General features: G+C 43.5%; 1 protein-coding gene across 1 annotated transcript in view; it reads right to left on the bottom strand.

Annotated features, from left to right (window-relative positions):
- The window catches only part of PHEX (phosphate regulating endopeptidase homolog X-linked), a 199239-nt gene that overhangs the window by 139320 nt on the left and 39609 nt on the right, over positions 1-20310 (bottom strand). The window contains exons 6-9 of the mRNA XM_032389616.1: positions 10960-11028; positions 8324-8440; positions 5438-5521; positions 4213-4358 (exon numbers count right to left, since the gene is read on the bottom strand). Of these exons, the coding sequence (XP_032245507.1) occupies positions 4213-4358; positions 5438-5521; positions 8324-8440; positions 10960-11028 (416 nt within the window). The remainder of the gene's footprint in view (positions 1-4212; positions 4359-5437; positions 5522-8323; positions 8441-10959; positions 11029-20310) is intronic.

Raw genomic sequence — 20310 nt, 5'->3', positions numbered from 1 at the left:
GTATGGTAATTTCCCCAAATGGCAATAAATAAAGCAGAGGAAAGCAAAACATCTCAGGAGAGAACCCACCATTAAAAGAGCAACATGAAATCATTTCCCAAAGCCTCTGACTGGGAAGATTTTTTTTTTTTTAAAGAAGCCCTTGCTGCCCCTTGTCAATTAGTGACAGCTTACATTTGTTTGTATTCAAGAGATCATTAAGTGCCTTTTCCGATCCTCATGATGATGTGATGGGATGGTTATTATTATCCTTATTATCAGATGAAGAAAACAAAGGTCAGAGAGAGTTCAAGGGACTTGCAAGTATGTGGCAAATCCAGAACTAACCGCTGGTCTTCAGATTCCAGAGCTTGCATACGCTCTTCTAAGTCAAACTACCTGAGGAAAGCCAGACAGGTTCTTCTCAAAGGTTCTCAAAGCCAAAGAGATCTTCCTAAGTCCTAGAGCCTGCTGAAAGGTACACCTAAGGCAGTGCTTCCCAAAGCGTGTCCCTGAACCAGCAGCTTCAGCATCGCCTGAGAACTTGTCAGAAAATTCCGAGGTCTTACCCTAGATCTCATCAATCAGAACTGTGGGATAGGACCCAGTGGTCTATTTTAACCTTTAACTATTTTAACACAGCCCTTTGGGGAGTGCTGATGCTTGTCAGGTTTGAGAACCACTGGTCTAGGAAAACTCTATCTTCTCTTCTTTCTGCACACACAGCTAAACTAGGAATTTCTAAATCCCAGATCAGTGCTTCTTAAACTTTAGTTTAAGAAGTTTAGTATAGGGGCGCCTGGGTGGCTCAGTCGGTTGAGTCTGCCTTTGGCTCGGGTCATGATCCCAGGGTCCTGGGATCAAGCCCCGCATCGGGCTCCCTGCTCCGCGGGAAGCCTGCTTCTCCCTCTCCTACTCCCCCTGCTTGTGTTCCCTCTCTCGCTGTGTCTCTCTCTGTCAAATAAATAAATAAAATCATAAATAAAATCATAAATAAATAAGGAAGGAAGGAAGGAAGAAGTTTAGTATATGAACCCCCTGAGGATCTTACTAAATGACAGATTACAATTCAGTGGGTCTGGAGCAGAGACTGATTTCTGCATTTCTAACAAGCTCACAGGCCAGGCCTATACTGGTCTCCATGTTTCATACTTTGAACAAGGTCCCGGATTGCCCTCAGCAGGACTGAGCCCTGTACGAGGTCTACATAACAGCACATTTTCCAGGTAAGCCCCCAGGAGCATATGTACAATGAGAATCATCTCACTTTAATGTACATTGTGCTTGCTTTATATTAAAATAAAACTGAAGACAGAAAAGATCACAGAGGCTCGGAAAAATCTCCAAGGGTTTGCTTTCAGCCAGCCTGCCTTAAACAAACAAAAAAAAAGTACTGATGCAGATGATCTCCATGAGGCCAGGCCTTGCCCGGAAGAAGACCCCCAAGCAAAATCTCTCTAACCCCATCCTGCCTCTCTCTCTCAGCCTCTCCCTCCTCCCATTTTGCTCCTCAGACCAAATTAGATGGTTAATCATCTGAGGCATCCGCAAGTCAGGAGTGGGGTGGGGGCGCGGGGAGAGCCGACGGGAGGACAGAAAGGGAGAGACTTCTGCAGCACCTCTCAACCAGTGATGTGCTGGTAAATGTTTCACAACTGGCGTTCCAAGGGGGGAAAAAAACCTGATTTGTAGCATTTGCCAATTTCCACGGTGTGCATATTCCCATTTCAAACTGTTCACGTGAGATCACTCAACATGGAGTTAGGAAGAGGCAGACAAAACGTGAGGGACCCAGCACATCACTGCATCTTCACCCCCTTTCCACCTTGAACTCCAACTCCCTTTCCCCACAGGCAGCCTCCAGCTTGGGCCTCCAAATGGCCCTGCCCTGGCCACCTACTCCCTTGAACTGAAAGGGCCAGTGCAGCCTCTGGCGCCAGTTCTGGGGGGTCTCATTGCTCTCGTTTTGTGCCCTGCACCCACCATGGCCTGCCAGCGAGGCAGTACCCCCGCCCCCACAGCCATTCGGTCGGTCGGAAAGAAAAGCCTAATACCGCCAGGCCGGCAGGGGGCATGACAGAAGAGGGCAAGCGGCAGTCCAGCTGTGACCAGCTGATGCCAACCCAGGATGGCTCTGTAACACTGGAAATGCCAGGGGAACCGACTATCTCCACAACTAGCAGTGAAATGTCTGCAAAGAGTCTCTTTTCCATACAGGGATATGTGTGCCAGAGACAGGATGTAGAAACGAGGGCTACCCAGCTTAGAATCTCAACTCCACCCCCTCCTCAAGGTACGTCCTGCAGAAGTCACTTTACCTCAGCTTCTTCATCTATGAAGTGGGAACTACGGTTTTTTTTTTTTAAAGATCAAATGTAACCCTTAGCCATAATGGTGATTAACATGAATCAGTCTTCAAACCCAGTGAGTCCCCCCCAAAAACACTAACAGAAAAGATTCTCCTGGGGTGCTTGTTAAAATTCAGATTCTGGGGCCTCACCCCAGAACTACTGTTTCTGCCTCTACGGAGGACGAGGGGCCTTGGAATCTGTATTTTTACCAAGGGCCTGAGGTGATGCTGCTGGTGTTACTGGTCCATGGAGCACACTTTGTTATTTTCGGGTTTTTATCTAAATTCTGGTTAGTTACCAAATAGTGTAATATCGGCACGCGGAGCACACTTTGAAGAGCAAGGTTCTAACCCACACATCCCCTAACCAACCTCTAGATTCAATTTTCACTTAGAAAATTTTTATAGAATCACTGCTTATCTCTAAATGGTAGAATTTCAAGTAAATTTATTATTTCTTCTCTCCCTTTTCTGTATGCTTTTCTCAGTGAACACATACTGCTTTTATCATAAAATATAATCTTAAAAGGAAAAGCAGCTCTTCAAAGGTGTTTCAGTGTTTCCATAGGTAGGGATGGAGGCTAGATTTTATTTCTAGGACTTCTGCAGGCATCTTTTTTTGGGTTTTTCTTTTTTTTTTTTTTACACATAACTCCCGGCAAGATAGCCCTAAGTCCAAATAAGAAAATATGATTTTTAATTATGGTCTGGCATCTAGCTTAGTAAACTGCCTTTGTGAAGCTACTTGACCCTGCTGTGCTTCATTTTCTATAGTCAAATCGGAATGGCTTCATGAAGATGTAAAATTCCCTTTCATGGACATTTTTAGGATCTTCTTGTTTGTAGTGCTAAAGTAGCAGCGCAACCAATTCTAAAACATTCTTTAAAATATGAAAAACCACGGGGCGCCTGGGTGGCTCAGTCAGTTGAGCGTCTGCTGTTTGGCTCAGGTCACGATCCCGGCGTCCCAGGATTGCGCCCCACATTGCATCCAGCTCCCTGCTCAGCGGGGAGTCTGCTTCTCCCTCTGCCCCTCCCCTGCTCCTGCTCTGTCTCTCCCTCACTCACTCTCTCTCTCTCAAATAGATAAAATCTTTAAGAAATAATGATAATAAATAAATAAAATAAGAAAAACCAGGGGTGCCGGGGTGGCTCAGTCAGTTAAGGTTAAGCAGTTAAGCGTCCACTGTGTCCGACCCTTGATTTTGGCTCAGGTCCTGATCTCAGGGTCATGGGATTGAGCCCTGCACTGTGGTCTGTGCTCTGCGCAGAGTCCGCTTGTCCCTCTCTCTCTGCTCCTCACCACCGCCCACCCTCCCCCGCCACGGCTTGCACTGTCTCTCTCTCTCAAATAGATAAAGTCTTTAAAAATATATATAAAATAAGAAAAACCAGACAGTTCCTGAAGTTGTTTCATCAGTGCAATTTTTCTATGGCTCTCAGACTACTCTTACTCAACACAGGTACTTCACTATATTGCAACAAAGTGACTTACTGGCTAAAAAGAAACCAGAAAAAAAAAAAAGCAGCAAAGGATGAAAAATGAAATGGAAAAAAAGAGATGTTCATATAGAAATTTCAGAAAATGACATCATTATGTAACTAGCTCCTAAAAGTAGGAAACAATTGAAGCTTTCAGAGAGAAAAATATGGAGAAAGGCCAGAAATGAGGGGCAAAAACATTGTGTATCTGCTATCATAGCAAGTAAATAACACCAGACGATGATTTTGGCCAATTTGTCATGAAGGGCACCAGGATTTTGCCTAAGACTCTTTCGAGGTAACCTTCCTTAACAACAGTAGTCCAAGGATGTGAGAGGGAAGGCCTTATAATTTAAAAGGAAAAACAAAAGTCAGGGTAAAATACACAAGAAAGCTCTTACTTCTTCCTCTCAGAGCCTAATATCCTAAACAAATCCTTAAAGTACTGCGGGACACGGACGACCACGTTCTCTGCGGGGCCAATGTCTTTCAGGCCAGGGTAGACTCTGACATCGATGACCTTCTTGATGTAGCCCAGCCAGTCAAACTGAGGAGAGAGAGACAAACACAGAGTGAGGGAACATCTGCTGGGCAGCAAGCAAGGAGAGAGGCAAAGAGAGCTGGCTGAACATACTCCACTGCCTGTAATTTCTGACCAAATAGTTAGAGATGTGACTGCTCAACTCTAGAAAAGAAACGACTGGCCACGTGCTGCCCAGACCTACCGCCCGCATCACACACAGACTTCCCGTGCGTTGTGTACCATCTGCCCGCGGACAGCACACGACCCCCCTCTTCAGCTCCCCCCACTTCGCTCCCTCTTGTGCTTGCCCTCACACCGCTCCCCCACTCATTCACTCACGGGTACACACAGCCGCCCCTGCCAGGCTCCACTACTGGTCTCCCCTCTGGGGCAGCTTTACTTACAGGAGCAACAAAAAGTAATACGTGTCCCCTCTTCAGAGCACCACTCTCTTGGCATTTTTAATTGGCTACCCCAAAAGTCTTTTCCAGCCTTTTTCTTTTTTTTTTCCTGCCCTGCCTGCATCTACTAGTGAAATGGAAAACCAGTTACTCACTGTAGGCAGGGAAGCCCCAGTCCTACTTAAGACATAAAGGGAAGACATCTGGGAATATGCTGGAAAGGCTTTAGTATTTTTCCTGGTGAAAGAGATAGACGTGACTATCATTGGCCCCTCCCCTTTCTTCCCGGCTGGTGGCAGATGTGGTATGTGGAGCTAGAGTACCACCTTACAACCCGGAGTCATCACACAGGAAGGCAAAAAGCCAACACACTGAGGACAGTGGAGAGAACAAACGTGGCTCTTTGACAACACTGTTCAACAGCAAAAGCAACACCAACAGCCACCTACATCTAGACTTTTGTCTTGTAAGAAAACAGGCTTTAAGTTTTTAAGCCACTCTTGGAAAGGTTTTCTTTTCCCTACAGTAGAAAGCATCCAAACGCACAGACAGGGGATATTTTATGTGGTGACTGACAAACATGATGATAACCAATAAGACTGATAGTAGGCTTTATAAAGGCAAAACTTCACACACAGATGATGTACAGTCGTTTGTAAAATGACCAGTTAAGGTAACATTTCCTAGATCATTGTCACCAACCTGGGGAATCATAGCACTCAGCTGGGAAATGTTCATTTTGTTGTACAAGGCCTCACTGGTTCGGTTTTCATGTGGAATCATTATCTGGTGGAAAGAGACTTTGGTTATTGTTTCGAATGAACCATTTCCTGATGCGTGACTACCTTCTATATGTGCCAAACATCTGCCAAGTATCATAAAGCTTTTCAAGATTTTGGTGCAGTGCTGAACTTGGGAGAGAGAAAAAAAGACATCGCTTTAAGCAAAATTAAGATGAAGATAGTAAGAAGAATCCTTCCTGTCCTGTTCAGTGTGAAACACTGCCCTCAGTCCAAAAATAACTTCCCAAATCCCTTCCTCATCTCTAATGGGGATGGACAAAAATCTATTACTGGCTCAGGTCTGACAGCCAAACTGAGATTAGGCAACTGAGACAAACATCCTACCTTCACCGGTGGTATCCAGATAATGACCAGAAGAGCTTATGAACCACAGGCCATCCCTTCATCCCTTGGGGCACATTTTCACTAAAGAGCACTAGACTATCCGGATACCACTGCCATCTGTGATCATTGTGTCAGCAGCTCATTACCTCCCCTCCCCTCTTCCCTCTGCTTTCTCTGGCCTTCAGGAACCGCCCCCGCCCCTACCACCACCACCACTCAGGGAATGAGTTCAGTTACCACTCAAACACATATTTCCAAGTCTACATCTCCAACCTTGACTCTTGACACTCTTTCTATTCCCAGTTCTCATGCTCTTGGCCACTGTGCCAACACCAAATCTAAGCTATGTTGAATCTAAGAAAAGCAGCAATGATTGTCTTCCTCAAGGGCCGTCTTAATCATGTCCATGGACAGGAAGCAGCTCCCCATACCCCTAAACCATACCGTGCTTTTAAGGCCCTTCATCCTCTGATTCCCTTGCATTAAACTTGCCACTTTCTACCTCACACCTCACACAAGACTCTCCTACCCTGGCACCCCCATCCACCATCACCACTCCCATAGTTTGAACCAGGATTCAAGACGTGGCCCAAGATTCATTTTCTCTGTCAAGTCTTTCCAGTTAAACTCTACTTGGTTCCAATCACAAGGGCCACTCCGTCAACGTGCCCTCCCTTTGTGAACACTTCTCTCTAGCTGGTATTGGTTAAATGCACACTTCCATGGCTGTGTTCATAAGGACCTTTTTGTGCTTGGCTAGGTTGTCCTGTCTCTCCAGCTTCAGAAGTTTCCCTAGTACTATGTGTTCCACTAATTTTGAATGACCTAGGGGTATAAAAGATGGAGGTAAGAATTACCAGCAGGCCAAAAATCTATGCACCACAGATTTTGGAAGATAAAAATCACACAGGGCTGAGTGACAGACATCTACCCCCTCTTTTCTAAATGCTTCAGTGCCCTCAGCTTCTCCCCCACCTCACCCTCCACAGGAGAGAGTTCATGAATCTTACAAACAGCTTCCTGGATCCATCTGAATCATTGCCTCAGAGAATGTCCACACTCCTCCCTCCCTCTACTAGGGCTCTCAGTCCCGGATTGAAGCCCTTTGACCTCAGAGCTGTTTTCAGCTCTCTGCCAACTACTTCCCCCCACCCCATGGATTTGTCACTTCATTTAGCCTCTCAACAATTCCCAGTCTTGCCTCAGCCCAGCTGTTTTTAGTTCCCTTTTTGGTCCAAATCCCTGGCTCAGGGCAAGGCCTTTCCCTGCTGTATCAGAGCTTCAGTCCAAATTAGAGCTCTGGGTCTCCTATTTGCCTGGGAAGGGAATCCAGATGGCCTCTAGACATGGCTTAGAGGCCCAGTCTTGACTCCAGAACATCTGCAGCAGTGTTCACACAGTCTTCAAAGGTGACATGCATGAATGAACTTTCTGCTCTGCAAGTAAGAGTTTGGAGAGAGGTATGCATGTACATCACTGCAGCTGAGAGAAACTAATTCCTCCTGACCCTTATCAATCGTCCCTACTCCATACCTCAACACCCTACCACCACTTTGCCAAACACAAAACCAAGCAACACCTGGATTCACATGCAACTAAGGATTTTTACCAACTTCTGTTATAAAAGACTACCAACCCATATGCAAGACTTGATAAAAGTGTCATTTTTTTCCCCACTACGAGGTATACCCACAAACAGATTTCACATTTTTTCCCTCCAGTCCTAAGAATGTACAGGGCTTTTACACTTTGGTTCTTCTACAAAAGAAGTTATGTTCTGAACAAAGCGGACCAGTGAGGATTTCTCATTATTTTCCCTCAGGTTTGTTCTTAGGTCTCTACCCTGAGCCTGAACTTAAGGTAACTTGCAAAGAACACAGCATGTGACACAGTGACATTTAAGTGGGGCAAGAAAAGAATGAAAAACGGTTAGGTACAAGGTAGCACCAGAATGGCAGCTAAAAAATGCTTACTGGCATGTCCTACACACTTTCTCCATCAAACTGTATACCCAGTACCCAGGATGGGTGAACAGACTTCCCAAAGGCCCGGTCTTAGGTCAGACTGACCCTGGGTGGGACTGGTATAAAGAGTAAACTAAATGAAAAACAACCTCCCACTCAAGCCAAATCAATATGGATTTATTAACTATTCTTCTATAGGAACCACACAGAAGTCGTGTAGGAGAACATAGTCAGAGGATTTCCCTGATGCTGTTCTTTGGCCACAGCTAGGCAGCATATGGCCCTTGGGCTTCAAGCAGGGAGGCAGAAGGAAAGAAGAGCTCTTCTTTCTATCATGGTTCTTCTTCCTGTTCCTTTCCAGAGGGGATGCTATTAGTTCTACCTTGGATCCAAAGGACATTGCCACAGAATGCCCTTTTTATATATATTTCCACTCATGGTATACTACTTTTAAAATAAGAAAAAGAAAATAAAGAGATTTTTACATTAACACTTACCTCCGCTATCTTAATTTCCAATCTAAGCACTGACTTCATGTCATGCTCCGCTCGGGAGCTATTAGCTCCCAAAAGCACAGCCGTATCCACCATGAACTTGTAAAGGGCATCCCGATACTATAAGAGATAAAGAAGCAAGTGACCATGACAACAGCCTATTAGAAAGTACGTTTCAGGGACAGAGAAGGGCAAAAACAGCAGGTGGAAGTAAATGCTCTTCAATTTCACTCTATACTCCAAGTATGGTACAGGCATGAGGCAAAACCAACCATCCACCCACCACCACCACTTTGGGAGAAAGAGTGGCAGCTAGTGGGGGACTGTTTTCATGAGAGACAGAGATACCAGCCACCAAGGATCAAGAGAACTAGTTTTCTGGCAACCAATGATATTATAGATACAGGAAACATCTCCAAATGAGCCCAGAATAGAAAGTTAAAGGTCAGACTCCTCTTTCCAGGCAAGTGAGGTTTTAATAAAATAATGGGAAAGAATGGTTGCTAAAAGCAGGAGCCATGATCCATGAAGACTAGTGGAAACTGTGATTTATTCTCTTGCAGCTCAATTTACCCACCTTCACACTAAGCAATAAAAAGACCAGTGATTGCAACCCTTTGTCTCTTCAGTTTTGTATGGATTTTACAAAGTTCTCCTCACGACTCAGGGAGAAAAGAATGAAGAGAGGAATGATAAAGAGAAACCCAGCAAATAGCAAATACAGAGTTTCCTCCCTGCATGTTCATAAACCCATTGTCAGGCTATTCATATGGCACTGGAGAGGGACCTTAACTCTGTGGGAACTGTGGAATCTTGTTGAGGGTAACCTCTCCTTTCAGGTATGTTTGTGAGAACTCAATACACCACATATTAAATTATCACACGGTTATGCTATGGGACTAAGATTTCCTTACATCTTGATTATATATGCTATTCTTGCTATGTTTATGACCTCGAGACCTATACAGTGCTTGGCATATAGCAGGGCTTTAATAAATATTTGTTAATCAGTAAGCAAGCTTGGCAAAGAGTCTTAATTAGAAACAATGTTTTATAATTCCCAGTTCAATTTAAGAAATTATTTATTCAATCAATACATATATAGGATGTCTTGCTAGGCATTCTGTGCTTATGCGGGGTACAGATGAAAAATTACATAATGCATGAGTCCGGTTCTCAGTGTGTAATCCAGTGAGGGAGATAAACATGTAATTACTAACTGTAACATTAGAGAGACCAAAATCAGTTCCTTAACAAAGCTGCTAAGTGTTTGGAAACTCAAAAAGTAGAGAAGAATTCCAGCCTGGAGAAATGAGCACAGAGCATTTGAAGGAGATAGGTTCAAGAGTAGTGAAGAATCCTCCTGTGAGGTGTGTAAGCTGCCTTTGTTGGGAGAAAAACAAAAGTAAATGAGGCAGCAAAAGTGTTCTGGGATCATGTCATGATCAAAGCATGCTGGGAGCTATACTTTGAGAAGAGAATTTGTCCAGTGGTGCTAAGGAGGCAATGAAACGAAGGGGAGGAGTTAACAGTTAAAGGCTACTTGTAGTCAAGGCAAGAGTTAACAAGGATCTGACCTAGGGCAGTAAAGACAGAGAGGAGGAACCAGACGGAACAGAGATTTTGAAAGTAGAATCCACAGGACTTGACTGATTGGTTACAGGGGATGGGGAAGGAGGTTTCAAGCCTGGTTGCTGATAGGGTGGTGACCCCAACAGAAAGGTAGGTGCCTGCATATTGGCAAAAGTCCATTCTATCCACTTTGAACAATACAAACATGCCAGCCTTCTTTGATGAATGTCCTTACCCAGAAAGTTGCCTAAGATCTTACCTAGCTTCCTGCCCTCCAGAACCTTCTAGATACAAGGTTTAGTAACAGCAAAGGAGTAGGGACTTCCGTTGTGACCCTAACACTTCCCAATCTACGTTCCTACATTCTTAGGCTGGGCCAGAAACCAGTGAACTCCCTAGTCAAGGGTCCCCTGGGTCTGAGGCTCCTTTGGAAGTTCAACCATGTTTCCAAAATGAATTGAAAGTGTCAGGAATGAAGCAGCTCTACTCCAATCTCCAGGAAACTACTAGGTTTCCCAGCCAACCCAAGAAGTCTATCGGAACCGATCCCATCTGGTTCTTATTAACCTTGCATTAACCCATGGCATCTGTTAAGAAAACAGATTCCTGGGCCCCACTTCAAGTCTCCTACATGGGCCTCTCCTGGGCTGTGGCCCAAGAATCGACATTTAACAGGAGGTTCCCAGATGACTCTTAAGCCATACAATTTGAGAACCATTGACTGACTATGTCAACCCAGTCAAATCTCCACACTTTACTTCTGCAATGTACAGTGAGCTCTCTACAGTTCTGAGGAGAGGCTGCAAGCTCATTTCTTGGTTACTTCATTCAGGCGTGCTGTCTCCCCAGCTCGATCATGAGGGCCCTGAGCCTTGACGGCCAGACTTTCCGGAGACAGGAAGTACCATGTGTCTGATTGAATAAAAGGCCTCTGCTTCCTGCACTGGCAACATGGTCATCAAACAGTCACATTGTTCGTTTCCAGTAAAGAGTCAGGGATTTTAGAACAATTTATGAACCCAACAACAGTCTGACAAGGCACAGTGGTGAATATGAGTCAAACTTACAGACTTGGCTTCTGTGGTATTATCCAGGTAGTCTTCCCTCACGGCTAGGGAGAGAGTTGCTTGGTCCAGCTGTTGAAACAAAACAGAAAGCATTCTGCTTGTAATATAAATTCGTACCAAGCATTGTAACAAGAATCATGGAATGGGCACGGCAGGGGTGCTCTGAGTCTCGTCACCAGTACAGAAAGAGTTCCCTGCACTCAGAGTGATAGGCAAATAGGTACTTCAGCAAAGACAGAAATTATAAAGTATCGGAGACCAGCCCCTGCTCCATGGATTCTAACCTTTTTGAGGTTCTACCAATACTGAATAGCATCAAAGCTCTCTGAGTTGAAATAGGTCTTAGAGATGATTTGGTTTTCCCCCTTCTTGTGGAGAAACAAAGGCCAAAGAACTGAGGTGACTTTTCCAAGGTAACATGGCTGGGCAGAGCTCAGAGGAGAATCACGGTCTCCCGTCACCAGGTCCAGCGTTCTCCTCACTGCAGTATTTGACAAAAATGCCAATCTGGAGAGAGTTGATTAATCACATTTTCTACCGCCATACCCCTAAAATACTGTACTGCATTGAGTGATTTTTTTTTTTATTTTAAAGGAATCAAATGATAATTCTGTTTTGAGAAATCTTTGCAAAATTTAGAACTCTCTCTGGAAAGTTTAGGATAGGTGATAAAAATACAAATAATAGACAACTAAATAACCAAAATTATTATAGAAAAGTATAGCATAATTTCTTGAAGTAAACAATTTCAATGTCTTAAAGGCAATCAAAGGGGAAAAGACAGTGTTTTTTGTTTGTTTGTTTGTTTTTTTAAAGATTTTATTTATTTGAGAGAGAGAGAATGAGAGACAGAGAGCATGAGAGGGAAGAGGGTCAGAGGAAGAAGCAGATCCCCCGCTGAGCAGGGAGCCCGATGTGGGACTCGATCCCGGGACTCCAGGATCATGACCTGAGCCGAAGACAGTCGCTTAACCAACTGAGCCACCCAGGCGCCCAAGACAGTGTTTTTGAAGAATGTGCTACAACAACTGGACATCTGCTTACAGAAAAAAAAAAGAAAAAGAAGAAATAAACCTTGACTCATACCTCACATCTTTTACAAAAATTAACTCAAGATGGATCATAGACCTAAATGTAAAACCCAAAACTATGAAACTTCTAGAAGAAAACATAGGGGGAACTCTTGTGACCTAGGGTTAGACAAAGAGTTGTTGTTTTTTTTTTAAAGATTTTATTTATTTATTTGACAGAGCGAGAAAGAGAGCACAAGCAGGGGAAGCAGTAGGGAGAGGAAGAAGCAGGCTCCCCACTGAACAGAGTGCCTGATGCGGGGCTCGACCCCAGGATGCTGGGATCATGACCTGAGCCAAAGGCAGACGCTTAACCAACTGAGCCACCCAGGCACCCCAGAGTTATTTTTTTAAAGATTTTATTTATTTATTTGAGAGAGAGAGAGAGAGAGAGAGAGAGAACACAGAGGGAGAGGGAGAAGCAGACTCCCCACTGAGCAGGGAGCCTGATGCAGGACCTGATCCCAGGACCCTGAGATCATGACCTGAGCCGAGGTCAGATGCTTAACCGACTGAGCCACCCAACTGAGCCACCCAGGCACCCCTAGACAAAGAGTTATTAGACATGATACCAAAATCACAATCCAGAGAAGAAAAAAGAAATTGGACTGCGTCACCATTAAAAAATTTTGCTCTGCAAATGACACTGTCAGAATAAAAAGATGAGCTACAGAGACAAAATATTTGACAATCACATATATGAAAAAGGATTTGTTTATAAAGAGCCCTCAACATGCGACAGTAAGAAAACAAACAACCCAATTTAAAAGCAAGCACAAGATCTGAACAGACAATTCACCAAAGAAGATATGAAGATGGAAAGTAAGTGCATGAGAAGATGCTCAACAGCACTAATAATTAGGAAAATGTAAGTCACAAATGATACACCACCACTATATATCATTAGAATGGCAAAAACAAACAAACAAGCAAAACCTGCTAAGGTAAAAGCTGTCCAGGACGTAGAAAAACTGCATCACTCGCACATTGCTGGTGGGAATGCAAAATGGCAGAGCCACTTTAGAAACCAGTTTGATAGTTTCTTAAACATACACTTACATATGACCCCATATGACCCAGCAATCCCACTCCTAGGTATTTATCTAAGAGAAATAAAAACTTAATGCTCACACAAAAACCCACATGTAACTCTATTCATAACTGCCAAAAACTGTAAACAACCCAAATGTTCTTCAACTGGTGAATGGATAAACTGTGATATACACTGGAATAGTAGTCAGCCCTAAGAAGGAATGAACTACTGATACATGGAACAACGCAGGCAAGTTTTACCCACGTTCTGAAAAAGGCAAAACTACAGGGACAGAGAATGGTGTTTAAGGATGGGGAAAGTGGTTGACTACAAAGGGGCAACATGAGGTAATTTTGTGGGGGGTGATGGAAGTGATTACATGACTCTGCATTTGTCTAAACTTACAGGGGCGCCTGGGTGGCTCAGTCAGTTAAGCGTCTGCCTTCATCCTGGGCTGGAGCCCCACATCTTTGGGCTTCCAGCTCAGCGGGGAGTCTGCTTCTCCCTTCTCCCTCTGCCCCTCCCCCCTGCTCGTGCTCTCACACACACGAGTGCACACTCTCTCTAAGGAATAAAAAATCTTTTTTAAAAAATCTTATAGACATGTGCATCACAAAAGTTAATTTCACTGAATGTAAATTTAAAAGTATTTTTTTAAGTTCCAGAACCTTCTCTAAATCTATGGCTGTTCTTTCTTGAGTTTCAGCAACTGCCTAAAGACTAAATAAAACAGATCCCAACAGCAGATTTTCTAAATTTAAATCTGATTCACACAGAAAAAAAGTTAAGTCAAATTAAGAACATACAAAATCTAAGTAACAAATAAAAAATTAGTAGCATCTGAATAAAAACTGGATTCTACATGCCTGTATCATTAGTTTATGCAACTCTACACTGTTTTTATCTATGTATTCTAGTTCTTCTTCATTTTACTATAATCTCAAATATTTTCTTTTTTTAATACATAAGATTGGTATAGCATTATAGTTTTCCATGAAGATCTCCTTCATATGCAACAAATTCTACAAAGGCCAAGTTAATAGTGATGTTATGAAAAATTCAAGGAAAAACACTACTCTTGTTTCAAGGAGGAAAAAAGAGATTTTCATAACATCCATCTTGCCTGCATGTATTATTAAAATCCTTAAATTGTTGTATTCAGCTGTCTTCTCTAATTGGTCCCAAACAACCAAATCATAAGCCAGCCTGGCTTCATCCTACTAAAACTCCCAATCTACCACCATTTCTTCCAAAAATTAAGTAAGCCAGGATCGTGAAACACAGTATTATGATTAAGATGCTTTGGCTTTCAATTAGATCTGGACAAATTGGAGCAATCTTTTGAGCTTCAGTCTCATAGGAAAGGCAACTAAATAGACAATATCAAGAAAGCCAAAGTTTCCCTCTGATGAAATGAAGTTAACTCCTCTTATTGTAAAAGTTTATATGACTCAAGTAAAGTTACTGGACCTTTTTTAAACCTCCACATTGTTATGGTTTCTAGGGAACGTTTTAAATACACCAAACAGAATAAGGTCTGACAACTAAATCTCTTTAGAAGCATACAAACTCTTGAGGCAAAAGACTTTCTCAAGAGACCAACATTAGGACACTGTGTTATTGGAGGTTTTTTAATCCTTGTGTTTACAAATGATCTGAACATCCCAAGTAGAAAATAAAGTATGTGTTTAGGAAATCCGATATATTGAACTGAAAGATGAATTTTTTTTTCTCTAACTACAACAAACCTCAGGTTAGGAAACAAAGCAGTAACACAAAAAGAAACATCTGCCAAATTATGATTTAGGAAAAGAAAAGACAAAGCAATTAGAAAAACTTCATTTCCAAGAGGGTCTCTCCTTGTCATTCTTAAGGATTTTGCTAAAAGCTAGACAAAAGCAGGCCATTAATGATGATTTTAAGTCAGTTTCAGTAACACATACTTAGACAACCTGGTCTTCCAAACGTTTTTTCAGGATCCTATATAATCAAGTCCTTTATTGTTCCACAAGTCCTCATTCTTGTAATCTCCTTACATAAAATAAACCCAAACACACGTAGCAAGGTACGTTTGGGGGCTTTAACTTCTGTTGTTTCCTCTATTTTTGAATTTCCTTTCTCCCATTTCAGCCTGTGGCAAATCCTGTTCTATCTCGCCACAGGGCAGCTCGACAGAGGACCCCTGGGCGGTCTGAGCAACCCCCCGCTCGCCAAACTGCCTGTCCTTGGTATGGGGCCACCTCTGCCCACTGGAAACTTGCCTTTTTTCTTCACCCAAAAGTACCACCTGCTCACCCAAAGGAATTGCCACAGTGCTGTGCCTTCCCAAAGAGAGTCCTTTTTCTTTACCCCCATGGGTTCATGGGATTAGAAAGCTAAAAACATTGAAGAAAACAGGATGTGATGGGAAAAGAAGTCTAAGTACATAGAGGGAGGAGAGCCTGGGGTAAGAGAGAGTTCTCCCAGAGGAAGAAGATCTCCTCAGCTGCCAAAGAAGTCCAAGTTTCTCATAGGCACAGTGACCAGTCACTGCCCCTGGAAAACAGCAGGATGGCAGAGGGAGTGGGAGACCCAGGTCCCCAGTAGCAGAAAAGTACACCCGAAGGATCCATAAGGGCTGAGAAGGGGTTTCTTCTCAGAAACACCTAATTGATGAGTGGAGAATCTCCCACTATCCCAGGAGAAGACTAAGAAATGGGGCAACCAGAAGGTGGGGAAATGCCTACACTGGTTGGGTTTCCCACTACAAGGTGGCATGGGAGCTCAGACGGATGTGAGACTAACTGAAATTGCCTATTTTTAGCACAAGTGAACTTGAGATCCGAGAGGTATGTTAGGTACCAAAATCGAAGAGAGTCAAGTGGTTCTCCAAATGGTTCTGACCAGTTGCTTGTCATGCTTTAAGAGAAGGGCACCTCTTGTCTTGTGCTACCGTGTCCCAGTATCTATCCTGCAAACTGTCACCACATTCATCTCATTTAAACTGCACACCAACAGTGAAAAGTACATTCTAATCCACCCGTCAGTATACATGGGGAAAATGAGATGCAGACAGGTGAAACAATTTGCACACGGATATTCACTGAGTCAAACACAAATCCAAACCATGAACCTCAGTCTCTTTAACACAAAAACCTATTCTTTTTTCTACTACCTTAGTGGTTTTCAAACTATGTTCCACGAAAGTTAAAAGGTGCTCCAAGGGGCACCCGAGTGGCTCAGTCGTTAAGTGTCTGCCTTCGGCTCAGGTCATGATCCCAGGGTCCTGGAATTGAGCCCCGCATCGGGCTCCCTGCTCGGCAGGAAGCCTGCTTCTCCCTCTCCCACTCCCCCCTGCTTGTGTTCCCTTTCTCGCTGTCTCTCTCTCTGTCAAATAAATAAATAAAATCTTTAAAAAAAAAAAAAAAAGGTGCTCCAAGGCTTGAAATATTTAATCAAATTCTGTACGGTTTTAACTATTTCTAATAAAAGCAAAGTTCACAAATTCTACAACATCGGCAGTGACCAATTTGCTAATTCTTGTTGTCAGGTTCATTGGGTTTTATGCAGATCTCAGAAGAAAGCTTCTCCTACCATATCTAGACACAAGCTTGAACTTCTAACCATGTCACAATTACGAAGACTGAAGCTCTATTTTGTTAATTCAGCTGTGTGACTATTCATTCACATAAAATGGTACAGAGACGTAACTAGAAATAAAAACCTGTGGGGCGCCTGGGTGGCTCAGTCAGTTAAGCGTCTGCCTTCAGCTCAGGTCATGATCCTGAAGTCCAGGAATTGAGCCCCACATTGGGCTCCCTGCCCAGCGGGGAGCCTGCTTCTCCCTCTCTCTCTGCCCCTCCCCGCTCATGCTCTCTCTCTCTCAAATATGTAAATAAAATCATTAAAAAAAAATAAAGCAAACCTGTGCTGTACTCCCGTCCCAAGCCATGCTCCAACACATGAGTTTGGAACAAGTCACCATGCTGGCAAAGCACAGCAGCAGGAAGTCCGTGAGCGCCTCCTTGTATCTGGAGACTATTCTATAGCTGACAGTCCAGTGTTTCCAGGATCCATTTAATTGAATATTAAGTATGCCAGGCAAGCTGTTAAAAACTGGTTACCACGTTCCTCTATTCCCCATGTTTCCTGTAAACATCTAAGTTCATTTTTTTTTTCTTTTCTTTTGGCAAGACATCATTGGTGACGGTGTATACTTCTCACTGCCTGGTAGCAGAAGGTATATAAGATCTGGTTGCCCCGCTTTGAACAAGGCTACCGCTGACATGTGGTTCTTTGGATGTCAGTATGATCTCTCTATCATGAGTGTCCCCCATCAACCATTTACCTAATGGTTTTAGCAACTACGGATGGTAGCTGCCTTGGTCCTTTATCTCATTAGAAATATTTTTAAATGGTAACTTTTTAAAAAACACTTTATTCATTTGAGAGAGCGAGAGAGCACAAGCATGGGTGGTGGAGGGGGAAGAGGCAGAGGGAGAAGCAGGCTCCCCACTGAGCAGGGAGCCCCATGCGGGGCTTAATCTCAGGACCCTGGGACTGTGATCTGAGCCGAAGGCAGACACTTAACCGACTGAGCCACCCAGGTGCCCCTAAATGGTAACTTTTTAATGCTATTCTTTCTCCTACATTTTTTAAGCTGTGATTCTCCTATAAACAAGATTTTTCTCTCATCAACTATTAGGTTGCACTGAAATCAGTCAAATTCACAATGTTGTAGATTAAAATCGGCTTATCATCCAAATGCACATGAGATTCCTATTTGGAACCTGAATCAAAGACCAACTTTTAATTTTTTAAAAGGACATGTTTGAGACACTCAGGGAAACTGAAAACTAACTAGGTGTCAGATGTTAATTATGGAATTATGGTTACTTTTTTGGCTGTGATAACAGTCCTTTCCATTAGATAAACACTGATTTACCAGGGCAATGATATTATATTTTGGATTTGCTATAAAATGCTCCAGCTTCCCCACAAAAAGGAAGGGTTTAGATAAAACAAGAACAGCCAAAAGTTGCCAGTTGTTGAAGCTGGGCTGATGAGTACATGGGATTTTGTTGTACTATTTTTTTTACTTTTGTATTATTTTCCACAATAAAATGTTTAAGGAGATAAATTCTTAGAGTAGGTCCAGAAATCGGTGAAAAATAAAATGGTTGCCATTTGCAACTACTTATCTGTGTGTGAATCAAGATCTTCTATCACCCACTGGAGCCTGGGTGGCTCAGTTGGTTGAGCGTCAGACTCTTGATTTGGGCTCAGGCCATGATCTCAGGGTCATGAGATCGAGCCCCACATCAGTCTCTGTACTCAGCGGGGAGTTGGCTTGAGATGGCTTGAGATTCTCTCTCTCCCTCTCCCTCTGTCCCTCCCTGCTCCACCTCTCCCCCCAACCCCGCCGCTCTGCACTTGTGTGTGCGCTCCCACCTGCACTCTCTAAAATAAATAATCCTTAAAAAAAAAAAGATCTTCTATCACCCAATAGAGTGCATAAACTTAAGCTTAAGTTTGAAAGTCTCCATCTAACTTCAAAATACCACTTAAGGTGTTTGAAAGGATGTCATAATAGTTCTGGAATTAAGAATGATAGCCTTGGGGCACCTGGGTGGCTCAGTCGCTTAAGCGTCTGACTCTTGATTTCAGCACAGGTCATGATCTCGGGGTCCTGGGATCGAGCCCCCATGTCAGGCTCCCTGCTCAGTGGGGAGTCTGCTTTTCTCCCTCTCCCTCTGCCCCTCTCCCCACCCCCATTCGTGCGCTCTCTCTCTCACTCTCTCTCAAATAAATAAAATCTTTTTAAAAATCTGGTTTGTTGGTTTTTAAAGTGAGTAACCTATCAGCATGAGGCAGAGATCAACTGGACCCTTAGGCAGCATCACTGTGTCTTGTACAGCACGTCTTACCGGATAGCATTAGGGTCTACCTCCGTGCCATGTTCTTGTTCCTTCACCCAGCATGAAAATACAGCTGTCTCTGGAACCAAGAATTTCCTCCTGAGTAGATGGGTATTCTTCGAGTGCCTAGCGATTTCCTGAGACTTCCATTGTCTAGACTATAGCTGAGCGAACTACAGCCTGCCAGCCAGCCCGCTACACAACCACACCCATCCATGGAGAGACTGTCTGCAGCTGCTCTCCCAGGTCCAAGAGCAGAGTTGAGTAGGTGAGACAGAGACCAGATGGCCCGCAGAGCCTAAAATAGTTCCTATCTGGTCCTTTACAGAAAAAAAAAAAAAAAAAATGCCACCCTCTTGGTATAAACCAAAAAATAAACTGCATGGTGTGGCTTTTTAAAAGTTGACTTACAGCAGAAAAGGGTAATATGTTCTAAAGGTTTTATACTTCTACGATTTGATCATCAATATATCACTAATATTTGCTGGTTTGACAAAGGACGGAATTGGGAGAAAAAAAATCAGTGATTCAGTAAAATCTTCATTATTAGTCAAAGTAACTGGGTGGCTCAGTCGGTTGAGCATTTGCCTTCGGCTCAGGTCATGATCCTGGAGTCCCGGGATCGAGCCCCACATAGGGCTCCCTGCTCAGCGGGGTGTCTGCTTCTCCCTCTGCCTCTGCCCCTTCCCCTCACTCCTTCTCTCTCTTGCTCATTCTCTCTCTCAAATAAATAAATTTTTAAAAATCTTAAAAAAGAAGTGTGGAAGCAAAAAATACAGTAGGATCAAAACACAAAACAATTTAAGAAATGTTATTTGAGGGGCGCCTGGGTGGCTCAGTCGTTGGGCGTCTGCCTTTGGCTCAGGTCATGATCCCAGGGTCCTGGGATCGAGTCCTGCATCGGGCCCCCTGCTCTGCGGGAAGCCTGCTTCTCCCTCTCCCGCTCCCCCTGCTTGTGTTCCCTCTCTTGCTATGTCTCTGTCAAATAAATAAATAAAATCTTTAAAAAAAAAAAATGTTATTTGAATCCTTGCCAAGCTGTTTCACTGATGAGTCTTTCACTGTTGTTCCTTTGTCAGGAGAATGAGGAGGTGTAGGGAAGAGCAGAGTTCAGAAAGTCTTAGCAGCTTGCTCCCCACTGGAATTTAGGGACCCCACACATGCTCAGAGTAGATATTTGAGGGCCAGATCAGAGATGACTTGAAACTCACTCACCAGCTTCCTGTAAGACTGACAAAATTGGTTTGTTCCTGAGTTACACTCTGCAAATCTGGGAGGAAGGAATATTCTAGATCCCAATGCTTAACAGAATTTTTATCCTCTGATTTCGCTAAGGTAGGATGAGTCTCTT

The sequence above is a fragment of the Phoca vitulina genome, unplaced genomic scaffold (assembly GCF_004348235.1).
Source record: "Phoca vitulina isolate PV1807 unplaced genomic scaffold, GSC_HSeal_1.0 scaffold55, whole genome shotgun sequence".
Classification (NCBI taxonomy): Eukaryota; Metazoa; Chordata; class Mammalia; order Carnivora; family Phocidae; genus Phoca; species Phoca vitulina.
This window is presented reverse-complemented; position numbering and strand designations above follow the sequence as displayed.